The 12,554-nt window shown below is 41.5% G+C and overlaps 1 protein-coding gene across 2 annotated transcripts in view; it reads left to right on the top strand.

Annotated features, from left to right (window-relative positions):
- Nucleotides 1–12,554, top strand: part of LOC121440611 (WD repeat-containing protein 7-like) — a 284,512-nt gene that overhangs the window by 3,290 nt on the left and 268,668 nt on the right. For both annotated transcript variants that reach the window (XM_041641378.1, XM_041641377.1), the window contains exons 2-3: nt 10,468–10,639; nt 11,037–11,143. In XM_041641378.1, the coding sequence (XP_041497312.1) occupies nt 10,481–10,639; nt 11,037–11,143 (266 nt within the window). In that variant the 5' untranslated portion in view covers nt 10,468–10,480. The remainder of the gene's footprint in view (nt 1–10,467; nt 10,640–11,036; nt 11,144–12,554) is intronic.

Below are 12,554 nucleotides of genomic sequence, written 5' to 3'. Positions count from 1 at the left end.
ATGCTGTCTTCCCAACCCTGAAACCGAGCATTTTCTGATAAGCTTTTTATCGTCTTCTGGCTTTTCTTTCTGTAAACTTGCCTATTCATCTGTTCATCCATTTTTATTTTGAGGTTTCTGTCTTAGTCTGTTGCCAATAACACAACTTCACGGCCCCCCCCCCCCCCCGTATTATGAAGTGGGTTATTTTTGCTCGGTGGGTGTCCTGGAGGTCCAACTTTGAGGGGCCTTTTGTGATAACAGCCTTCTTAGCTGGTACTGAGGCAGCACATGTATCAACTAGTCAGACAGGGAATGCACATGTATATGCATATGTGTGGAGACAGCACATGCATCGTCCAGCCAGAAATAGGAAGTGCACGTGTGTGTAATGTGTGGAGGAGGCATATGTATCGTCTAGCCAGAGACAGGAAGTGCACATATGTGTGCATAGGTGTGGAGACAGCACATGCATCATCCAGACAGAGACAGGAAATGCATATTGTGTGCCTGTGTATCTTCTGGCCTCCCTGCTTTTATAAAACTACCCTTGTTTAGTTAACGGGCTCCATTCATGAGGACATCAGCCAATCACAATCATTTCCCAGGGGCCTCACCTCTAAATAGCATGGATTAGTTTCCACTGCTTTACAATGGGGATTAAGTTTCAGCACTAAACCCTGGTAGATCTACTCTGTCTGTATCCAGATCCTAGCACAGATGTGTGTGGTCTATCTGAACTTGTTCATGTGAACATGACTGGTGTTTCCTAGACACCAGTCCTGTAAGTATTGCAAACGTATCTCTTCCCAATATGCCATTCGTTAGTAACTTTCCTGTGATGCACTTCGCTGAACAGACACTTTCAATTTCAACAGAATAGATTCTCCCCTGCATTTAGTTTGTGGTTATAGTTTCATTTCTGAAGTTTTTCTCGAATCTTTCAGTTATTCCTCATTGTTACACTTTACTGATTTCATAGTTTTCTTTCAAATTTATAGAGCCTCGGATACCCGTTCTCTGCTCTTTTGTATGTCACAGGTTGTGATCCAGTTTCTTTTCCATACAACGTGTCAGTTTTCCTGTGTGCTTCTCCCCCCCCCCCAATAATAGTGCCACACTTACTTCATGCTACCCTCTGACATTTATTCCAACACTGGATCTTGTTCCTGTAGTTTATTTTTCTGTGCCTGCTCTGATGCTATGCTCTCTCTTTCTCTGCCCTTTAAGAATTATTATTACGATGACCTGAGATTCTCTGTAGACCAGTCTGGCTTCTGTCTCCCGAGTGCTAGGATTCATGGCTGGTGATACCACACCCAGCTTACTTTTCTCACTTTTATTTCTTTTTTTTTTTTTTTTTGAGTTTTTCGAGACAGGGTTTCTCTGTGGTTTTGGAGCCTGTCCTGGAACTAGCTCTTGTAGACCAGGCTGGTCTCGAACTCACAGAGATCCACCTGCCTCTGCCTCCCGAGTGCTGGGATTAAAGGCGTGCGCCACCACCGCCCAGCCTCTCACTTTTATTTCTGTAGTGTGTATGTTTGTGTGAGGGAATGCCATGTGTATGAGAGTGGAGGCCAGAGAGGGCAGATGATCCCTGGGCTCTTCGAGTTTCAGGAGGTTCATAGTCACCAGATGTGGAGGAATTGCAAGGAAGGGTTTCAGAGGGAGAATATTAGGGTTTCACTTTAGGGCATGTTAACTCTCAGAAACTTAGTTCTGCCCAGGAGTTTGGAGTTCAGAAGCCAGCCCTAAACGAGTGGGAGAACAGCCGGTGTATAGACGATACTTTCTTTTGAAGAGGATGAATGTTTCATTTGTTTCCACTGTGCTGCAAAGCTGCTGCTTCTTTTTGTAAAAGTAGCAGCAGCAGCAGCCAGTGCAGCGCATGGTAAAGTTAAGGAAGACTGCCCTTCGTCTGACGCTGTGTAACACACACTTTCTGTGTTCCCAGGGCTTTCCAATTAACCAAAGTCCTGAAGTATGGAACTTTTATAACCACCCTTCAACCCCAGTAGAATGCCGGCTATTTTACGTTCACTTGACACAAGCTAGCATCAGTTGGGAAGAGGGAACATCAACTGACAAAATTCCCCACCCCCCAGATTGTCCTGTGGGGAATTTTCATGACTGATAATTGATGTGGGAGGGCTCAGCTTATTTTGGGGCAGTGCCACTTCTGGACTGGTGGTCCTGGGTGCTATAAGAAAGCAGGCTGAGCAAATCATGAGGAGCAAGCCCATAAGCAGCTCCCCTCCATGGCCTCTGCATCAGTTCCTGCTTTCAGGTCCCTGCCCTGACTTCTTTAGTGATAGACTGTAATATGGAAATATAAGTGAAATAAACCCTGTCCTACGAAAGTTGTTTATGGTCATAGTGTTTTGTCACAGCAGTCGAAATTCTAGCCAAGAGAGGTAGGGGCTCACCATGTATCTTGGCTGGCCTGGTACTTGCTATGTAGCCTAGGTTGGTCTCGAACTCACAGAGATCTGCCTGCTGAGTGTTAGAATTAAAGGTTGGTGCACCACTACACCCGGCTTCATAACCATTATTTAATATAGATAATCTCATGAATTCTAAACCCCAGATTTTATCCCCTAGTCTAAATACGTAGGCTAGGGTATTATAAAAAGATGCAGTGCACATTGTGTTTATCTGCACACATTAGAAAGTTGGGTTCTTTAATAGCACTGTTGAGAATAGTTTCTTTTCCATCGTTTTTGCTACAAACTATTTCAAGTCTTTTATACAGCACTAATTTAAGACAATCGTGTTGAGGCCAATGTCACACTGTTTTATTTGTTCTCTCTCTCTCTCTCTCTCTCTCTCTCTCTGTGTGTGTGTGTGTGTGTGTGTGTGTGTGTGTGCGTGCCATGCTCACTCCTTAGTGGGTTTCACATATTTCTCACACATTTCGTCACTCATTAGTTCATTCAGTTCTGAAGGATTGCTCAGTGTCACGATCACCTAGACATCTGCATAAGAGGATCGGTTCGTTGATGAGCTCGGGTTTTCTGCAGAGTGCCTCATTGACTTCAGTTGCCTCTCCTACAGGATTGTAGAGTTCACTGCGGCCTTCACACTCTTTAAAGCATTGCAGTTCATCTTGCTTTAAATTTTGGCCTATCTTCAGGTAGACCTCAGCAATCAGAATCCCCCAAAGCTTCCTGTGCACAGTTGCTGATTCCCACAGTTCCATGTCCCATTCTCTGTTGCTATCCATTCACATTGTCAGTTTACACACCACCAGCAGAATGGGTCCCAAGAGCACCGCATGCCACTTTCAGCACCATGACCCAGGATCACATTGTTGCACCTTTGCCACCAGGCAAGGGCTAGATTTTATGCATACATGCATGCACACATGTGTTTAAGGAGGAGGAATGGGAACTAGGGTAGAAAAATAGAATAAAAATCATGAGAGTATGCAGACATGGAGGCCAGGTAAAGAAGTCTTTCAAGTTGGCTGTGTGAACCATGTCAAATGCGGCTGGTAGATTAGTTAAGATAAAGAACAAAACGAGAGCTTTGTTTAGCTTGGGAGGCCATTGGTGGCCTAGCCAGAGCAGTTTGTAGCTAGGCAGAGCCCTTGTCTGTGGTCTCTAAGGAGGAAGGTAAAGTAAATCTGAATGCTGTAACTTAGGTTACCTATATCCTCAGAGTTTAGAGCCAGCCAATGGGAGAGCTGCTGCTTCTCCAGCCAAGGTGACTCTCATTCCTTCCCACTTACACAGCATATTTTACTGATCTTCTGATTTACTGAGACATTTTAACCTCTACCAGGGTTGTTTTTCTGCGCAATTTAGTTTATATGTGGTAAAGTTTTAGGGCTCAATTTAGAGTTTGAGGATACTAGGAGAGAAATAGTAGAAATGATTGGAGATGCAGAGAAGGTGAGAGGCAAGGGAAGAAAACAAGTTCCTTCTACTAAGTGGAATCTATTTCTTCTGGAGAGTAAGAGCTGGCAGGCATGTTCTGCTTTTGGCAAATCAGTAACTACTACAGTTGTTGCCGACGGGTGATGGATGGAGTATCAATGAGATGCTTGGACAATTAATGGCAGCCCAGACTTTTAAAACAGGATTATTGTGCTTCAAAATCTGTGAATGCCTTTTAAAATTGTGGTTTATTTCTGAGAGGATAGCCACGCAGGTCTTCAAAATGCCTCACTCATGCATTTAGGGCTGTTTCAGTAATAAGAAATGAGTGTGTTGCGTGTTACCATCTGCTCATTCCACACACTCTTGAGTACTGGAACTTCTTTCACCATAGCAACCCCCAAAGTGTCATGTTCATCAACAGTATTGTTCCTGCCATCCAAATAGGAAAGGACGGTCTTGTCAGCTGTGTGCTGTGGGAAGAAGGTGTCCCTCACAGCTCCCATATTCCGGAAGTGCTTTTTTAGGGAAGCAGCTGAGTACTGGGATGCTTCTCTGTGTTTCCTGACCTAGCTCTCTCTTCACTTGTAACATGAGGGGGCTTGCTTGTTGGGGTTTCTGTCCCGCCCAGTACCCCACAACTGGCAAGCCCCAAAGAAAATTACACACAGGTCTACATAACTTATAAACTGATTGGCCCATTAGCTCGGGTTACTTATTAGCTCTTATCACGTATATTAACCCATTATTCTGATCTACGTTAGCCATGTGGCTCAGTACCTTTCACAGCAGGGCAGATCACATGTTGCTTCTTCCAAGTCTGGGCAGGAGTGGGAGGAATGGGCTCCCTCCTTCCTAGCATTCTCCTGTTCTTATCACCCCTGCTTCTACTTCCTGTCTGGTTGACCCACCTATACTTCCTGCCTGGCCAATCAGCATTTAATTAAAACATGATTGACAGAATACAGACAATTATCCCGCACCATTCACTGTCTGCCTCAGGTTTTCCAAGTCTTTAATAAATTGGTAGGAAGGGCACAGGCATAAGGAAAACTCGTTTTCTTCTAGTTTTTTTTCTTTGTTTTGTTTTCTTAAGGTAGTCTCACTGTGTAGCTTTGGCAATCTTGGAAATCACTGTGATGACCAGGCTGGCATGTGCCACCACGTCTGGCTCAAAAATTCGTAATTTTGGTGGTCACTTTGTTGATGATACCATACAGTGATCTTGACTTGGACACGCTCTTTTGACAAATAATGTAGGAATGCCCTCTGCAGATCCAAGTACACCTTTGCAGACTTCTTGTTTTCACTATTGCTCTGGCAAGTACATTTAGCTCTGAGGAGTTTAGTCCCTGCTTTCTGTATTCCGCCTTAGTTCACACATGTGCACTCTCATGGGGGAATTTGAGTCTTTGTTTGTGAGTAACAGGAGGCCCATCTGGTGCACAAAAAGTACCCAGACCGAGAAGATATCGACGCCTTTGTGGAAATGCCCATTTTCCTAAGATAGAAATGCATCTTGTTTTGCATTTGAAAGTTACAGCAAAAAGGGTTGGAAGGATGAGCATTGGCTGCTCTTATACTGGTATATTATTTGTATTTTAATAAGTCAAGCTTGCCTGAAGGTCAGTGCAAAGCAGGTACACTAGTCAGCCACACAGGCCAGGCAGTGGTGGCACACACCTTTAATCCCAGTAGCCACACTAGTTAGCCAGAGAGGCCGGGCAGTGGTGGTGTACACCTTTAATCCCAGCACTAGAGAGGAGTATGAAATGGGAGGAGACAGGTCTCAGTTCAGTCTCAATCTGAGGATTCGTGGAGGCACGATTGTCCATTTTTGGTCTGAGGTAGAGGTAAGAGCCAGTGACTGGCTGTTTTGCTTTTCTGATTTTCAGGTTGAACCCCAATATCCATCTCTGGCTTTTCATTATTCTTGCTACATGCTCTTTCGGAGGTTCTGAGTAAAATTCCCAGCAACCATATGGTGACTCACAACCATCTAGAATGAGAGCTGGTGACCTCTTCTGGCATGCAGGCATTCTTGCAGTCAGAACACTGTCTACACAATAAAAAATGTTACAACAATAGTATAGAGAAATTAGCATTCTTTTTTTGTTTGTTTGTTTTTTGAGACGGGGTTTCTTGTGTAGCCTGTCCTGGAACTCATGCTGTAGAGCAGGCTGGCCTTGAACTCACCAAAGAACTGCCTGCTTCTGCCTCCTTAGTTTTGGAATAAAAGGTACGTGCTACCACCACCTGGCTGAAATTGGCATTCTTATACCTGATTTAAAAAGTATGTGTATGTGTCTTTTACTTGCGTGTATGTTTGTGCACCTTGGTGCTGAGGATCAGAAGAACAGGCTGGCCTCGAACTCACAGAGATCCACCTGCCTCTGCCTCCCGAGTACTGGGATTAAAGGCATGCGCCACCACCGCCTGGTGATGCTTCTTTTTCTTGAGGGCTGTCCTCTTGGTTTGCAGCTTCACTTTGTTCTTAAAGTGAGGGAGAGGGAGCAGAAGCACTGCTGTGTCTTCTTCTCAGTAACATGGTCACATGAGACATTTCCTATGACCTCACAAAACATATCTTTCTTATAGATCTTGTCTTTGCAGTCACTGGTGACAGGGGCTTCCACATAAGATTTTGGAAGGACATGTACTTTGAGTTCACTACAAGCAAATACACTGCATAAAACCTGAGTGTTTTATGTACTAATTTGTAAAAATATGAAAGACATTTTATAGACAAATTATTGATGTAATTTAAATATGGACTATATTGCTGGTGCTGTGTGATAATGGTAACCGATGGCGGTATTGTGATTACCCTGAAGAAGAAAACTCTTATGTTGGAGGAGGCTGCTTGTTGGTTCCCTGCTGCTCAGCTCTGAAATAATCACACAGAAACTGTATTAATTAAATCACTGCTTGGCCCATTAGCTCTAGCTTCTTATTGGCTAACCCTTACATATTAATTTAACCCATTTCTATTAATCTGCATATCACCAGATGGCTGTGGCGTGCCGGGAAAAGTTCCTTCTGGTTCTGGTGGGGCTATGCGGCTTCTCTCTGACTCTGCCTGCCCTTCTTTCTCCCAGCATTCAGTTTCTGTTTCCCCGCCTACCTCTATTCTACCCTATCAGGCCAAGCCAGTTTTCTTTATGCATTAATGGTGATCACAGCATACAGAGGGGGAAATCCCACACTCTTATTTATTAAGTTCTGTATTTAAAAATATTTAGGGTGAATTTTCATGATACATATATGTTACTATCTAATATTTAAACATTATTTCCATGAATGAAATTCTCATGGCTGAATTTTTGACTCCATTTTCACATTTTTACATCCCGGGATGAACAACGGTCACCTCTGTTGGAAAGGGCTTCCTGAGCAGTTCTAAAGAGCACTATGTTTGAGTCCCTCTTTTTCACAGAAGTAGGGACAGCAGCCTTAGAGAATACTTTAAGACAAACATACTTGGATCTAAAATAACAGACAGGGTCAATCCTGCTTCCAGAGCCCAGAGCCATCTTCCCTTGAAACTCAAACAGCACGTGACAGTTTGACAAAGCAATGTACATTACATTTCCAGACCCTTACACTTGTACAAGTGCCTTCTCCACTGAACCATCGCCCCCGCTCTGTATTTTCTGTTTATAGAAGCATCTAGAATTGAATTGTTTCTATTTATAAGATAATGCCATAGTTTGAAATATTTCCCCTGAAAGTACTAGTTAGAAAATGTTAGTATACATACATGCTTTGGAGAGTTAGTAACATAGTTTCTTCAAGCATTCCTATTAAACTTAATAAACTAACAGATTATTTTACCCATTAGTGTAATAGTTTTGCTTTTGGCCTTTTCATGAATATACAATTCTTTTGGTTTCCATGGATCCTGAGGCTTGGTTCATTTTGATTTGCTATAAAAATCTTTGGGAATATAATTCCTTTCAAGCAATAGATAGTAATGTTAGCTATGTAGAGGATAGCGTATTAACAGTTAAATTGACTAGTTGAATGTTGGTGATTGATTGAAGAACAACACACCCTAAATTTATATGGCTTCTTTTTCCATTTAAGATAATTCCCAGGTATAGCATTTTGTGTCTTGGCTCATCTGTTCAGATTAGATTCTTGTGGTCTGATGAGTACATCTATTCCCAATCTTGTGATCTGATGATTCAAGCCAGTTAAATCTGGGCTAATTTGCTCATTTCACTTTTTTTTTTTTCTGAGACAGGGTTTCTCTGTGAACCAGTCCTGGCTATTCTGAAACTTATTCTGTAGACCAGATTGGCCTCGACCTTACAGAGATCCACCTGCCTCTGCCTCCCAAGTGCTGGGTGGTGTACCACCACCACTTGGCTCATTTCACATTGTTAATCAGTTATATAGCCATAGGTATATCCATAGAAGTATTTCATATGATTTAGTGCTGTAAGCCACATTGTCCTTTAGTTTATGTTTTTGCATTAGTACTTCTGGTGACTTTTCTAAAGTTTCACTTTATTTTATTAGATTTTTAAGGGCTTAGAAAAGTAATGTTATGAGGTACTTACTACGAGTGAGTCTGTAGACCTAGGTCTGTTTTCATTGCCTCTAACGTAGGTTCCATGTTGAGTGGGTCCTGGAGTATCTAGAGGAAAGGTGTTCTTCCAGAGATCCTCAGATGGGTTCAATGCCTCGAGCTTGTTTGTTTGCTTGGGAGAAATCTTCTTTGGTGATATGATTTAAAGTACACGTTGCCACCATGGAAAAATGAACTCCTTCCAAATACTCTTTTCCAGAAAGTCCTTCTTGAGAATGCCATGCTTCCAGGAACACAGTGTTCTGAATTTATTACAACCAGTTTGTAGTTTAGTTTTCTTTGCTAGTATCTGATAAGAATATGGAAATAATGGTAAGTGATAGCTTGTGAAACTGATATGGCACAAGCAGACTTTATTAATAAGTGTCTTTTGAGTTTTTCTTTAAATGTATATCTTTTTGTAACAAGAAAAATGTTTTGGAGAAACAAATTGGTACTTCTACTTTGCAGTAAAAAAATAAAAAAAACATAGGTTGTTTATTGTAGACATTTTAATATCCCTCACACCTTTTTACTTTCCTCATTTTCTTTTTAGATAATTTCTGTTGGTTGATAATCTGTTAGGCTATCGGTGACTCCCTAGGTCTCCAGAGTTCTCTTTAGTCTAGACTCTCTGAACTCCTATTTATTTAGGTCTTTGACTACACAATTATAAGTATTTACCAAGTACTTTTTAATTTTGTTATATGAAACACTGATTTCTTATGTTCATGATTTCCTGCAAAAGATATACACTGTTTACTTATCATTTCTAATTTAAACCTCCGCATCAGAAACAGACTTTGATTGGAATGCAGTGGGTTAAAGGTAATTATTTTTCCTCTGGGTTTCATCGCAACGAAGAACCTATTTGACCTTCGGAGTAAATGTGGTTAAGTGAGTTTCCCATTAAGCACATTCATTCAGTGTTTAGCACACAGTGAAATAGACCTTTCTGTTTGTTTGCTTTGGGAGGGAATTATTATTTTGCACTACTTTGGAAATGTACTGAGGTTTGAGACCTCACTTACTCACAGTGGAAGAGAGTAAGGAAGACCTAGATTCTGGAGTCAGCTGCTCTGGGGTCAGTTGCTGCTTCAGGACTGCCTCAGTTTCTGTGCTGAGAGAGTACTTAACTTATGGAATGCCAGGAATGACTGAGATTAAATAAATGTGTTTACACAACACAATGCTTAGAAGGAGTCTCAGACATTTGGAAGTTCTTTACAGTCTTTGTCCACAGTCTTTTGTGTACTCCATTTTCTTTTCTTTTTTTCTTTCTTTTTTTGTTTTTGAAGACAGGGTTTCTTTGTATAGTCCTGGCTGTCCTGGACCTCGTTCTGTAGACCAGGCTGGTCTTGACTCAGGGATCCTCCTGCCTCTGCCTCCAAAGTGCTGGGATTAAAGGTGTGCACTGTCATCAGGAGGTGGCATATACTGCATTTTCTGAGTACAATTTTGTAATGATTGTTTTACTCGTGGAAGATAACTTGGGACCAGACAGTCCAGATTTGGATTCGAGCATCATGGCTTGCTAGTTCTCTGCCTAGGCTGGCAATGCTTAAGCCTAGTTTTCTTGTTTTCTAACCTGAGAAGACTGTTTTAGATCTTGAACGAAAATTGTGGGAGGGTGAGTGGAGGGAGTGGGAGGGGACTGGGAGGAGCAGAGGGAGTGGGAATTTGGATTGTTATTTTTTTATTTAAAAATTATTAAATAAAAAGTTTTATAAAAATGTGCACTTAAAGTTGCTTTGCACACTCATGATAAATAAATGTGTATTAAAATTATTAGTCTTTCATTAGTAAAATGAAAAATTGTGAATGCCTCCAGTAAATACTTTTGCCTATTTTTAAAACTCTTAATTTGGGAGTGATTATGATAAGTTAGCCATTTTTAAATAAGAAGATTTTAAGTGGTTAAAATTTGATATTTGGAAAATATAATTTTCAATTTATGCAAGTTGACTTTATAATAAAGGAATATAATGTGTTTGAGAGAGAATATGATATCTGACATTATTCTAATTACATTTTCAGGTTTGAAAACGCAATGGCAGGAAACAGTCTAGTTTTGCCCATTGTCCTTTGGGGCCGCAAAGCCCCTACCCATTGCATTTCATCAATACTGCTAACGGATGACGGGGGCACAATTGTAACTGGATGCCACGATGGACAGATCTGTCTCTGGGACCTTTCAGTAGACCTGGAAGTGAGTATTTGAATGTTTGCTATATACCGAAATATGTCAGAAATTCCTGCCACATTGCGCAGGTCCTTATTCTCCTGCACTTTACAGTGTTCTGGGCATTATTTTTTCAATCTGTGTCTTTATATTGATATTGAGTACTTAACATGATTACTAATTGAAAGGTTAACTTTAAAAAAATTATTTACTCATGTGTATATGTGTGACTTTCTGTGTGTATGTGCACGTGCTGTTAATATTCACAGAGATCAGAAACTGAAGTTACAGGCATTTAGTTGTGAGCCAATCTCTGGTCATCTGAAAGAATGGCATGTGCTTTTTATCACTGCCCCATCTCTCCAGCCCCATGTTTAATTTTTAATTTGCTATTTATAGCAGCGTTTTTTTTTTTCCTTTCTAGGTTAATCCCCGAGCACTGTTATTTGGTCACACAGCATCGATCACTTGTTTATCAAAAGCTTCTGCTTCTGGGGACAAACAGTACACTGTGAGCGCATCTGCAAATGGGTAAGTCGTTTTCTGGGTCAGAGTTCTCTGTGTAGCCCTGGCTGTCCTGTTGCTCTCCCAGTACATTAAGCTGGCCTTGAACTCACAGATCTGCCTGCCTCTGTCCCCCAAGTGTTGGGATTAAAGGTGTGCACCACCACCATCCCACAATATTTTGTTTTTTATTTTCAGATGTTTGGTCAGGCTTTTCCTTTCCCCCCTAAATTTTCTATGTCTTTAAAAAATGTAGATTTTGGGGCTGGAGAGATGGCTCAGTGGTTAAGAGCACTGTCTGCTCTTCCAGAGGTCCTGAGTTCAATTCCCAGCAACCACATGGTGGTTTATAACCATCTGTACTGAGATCTGGCGCCCTCCTCTGGCGTGCGGGCATACATGGAGGCAGAATGTTGTATACATAATAAATAAATAAATCTTTAAAAAAATGTAGATTTTGGCTGAGTATGGTAGTGTACACTTTTAATCCCATCATTTAGGTCACAGGGTCAGGTAGATCTCTATGAGTATACAACCAACCTGGTTTACAAAGAAAACTCCAGGCTTGCCAGGGCTACTTAATGAGATCCCGTCCCAATAAAAGGATGTATTATGTATTTGACACTTACAAATTGTGTTTATAAGGGCAGCGTTAAATAGCACTTACTGCTCTTCCTGAGGACCTGGATTTAGTTCTCAGAATCCATGTCAGGAGACTCACAATCTTTAAATTCTGCTCGAGGGGATCCTCTTGCCTCTACGGGCACCCACATGCATATGGCACACCACACATAAACATATAGGTAAAAAATAAACATTAAAGTCATGTTTATAGATTGCCATGTGACTTTTCTGTTTTTGTACTTTATAACTTGCACCAGTTTAGGGAGAGTTTTTTTTCTATTGCAATATTTTCTTGCACTGTCTAAAACTGAAGGAGGGTGTTTGAATTATAGGGTTTTGTTTTGTTTGTGTTTTTGTTTTTTCAAGACAGGATTTCTCCACATAGCCCTGGCTGTCTTGGAACTGCCTCTGCCTCCTGAGTGCTGGGATTAAAGGCATGTGCTGCCACGCCTGGCTTGATTTATAGTTCAAGGATATCTATTTTTCCACAACTGGTTTTCTGTAATACTTTATTGCTTTTCTTTGCTTTTTGAGGAATTCAGAATATGATGAAAGTAAAAGCACACAGTAGTTTGCATGGCATTACTGAATCAGCAGGCATCTTTGGGGCTTTTAAAAACTCGGTGATGCCAGGCTGTCACAGGAGGAAGGCGGAGCTCTGCCAAGTCTTTGCCCTTGTCATGCCGCTGAAGCTCGTTCTGCCCTGTCTCAGAACGGCCCCTGTGGTGGAGAGGCATGCCACTGAACAGTGTCTGTGGGGCCCAGAGGGGAATAACTGTAAAAAACATTTTTGGGTTTTTTGAAACAAGTTGGA

Source organism: Microtus oregoni, unplaced genomic scaffold (genome assembly GCF_018167655.1).
Source record: "Microtus oregoni isolate MIOR12 unplaced genomic scaffold, Mior012 000069F_ref0000032, whole genome shotgun sequence".
NCBI lineage: Eukaryota > Metazoa > Chordata > Mammalia > Rodentia > Cricetidae > Microtus > Microtus oregoni.
The sequence above is the reverse complement of the archived record's forward strand: the minus strand, read 5'-3'. Positions and strand labels throughout refer to the sequence as shown.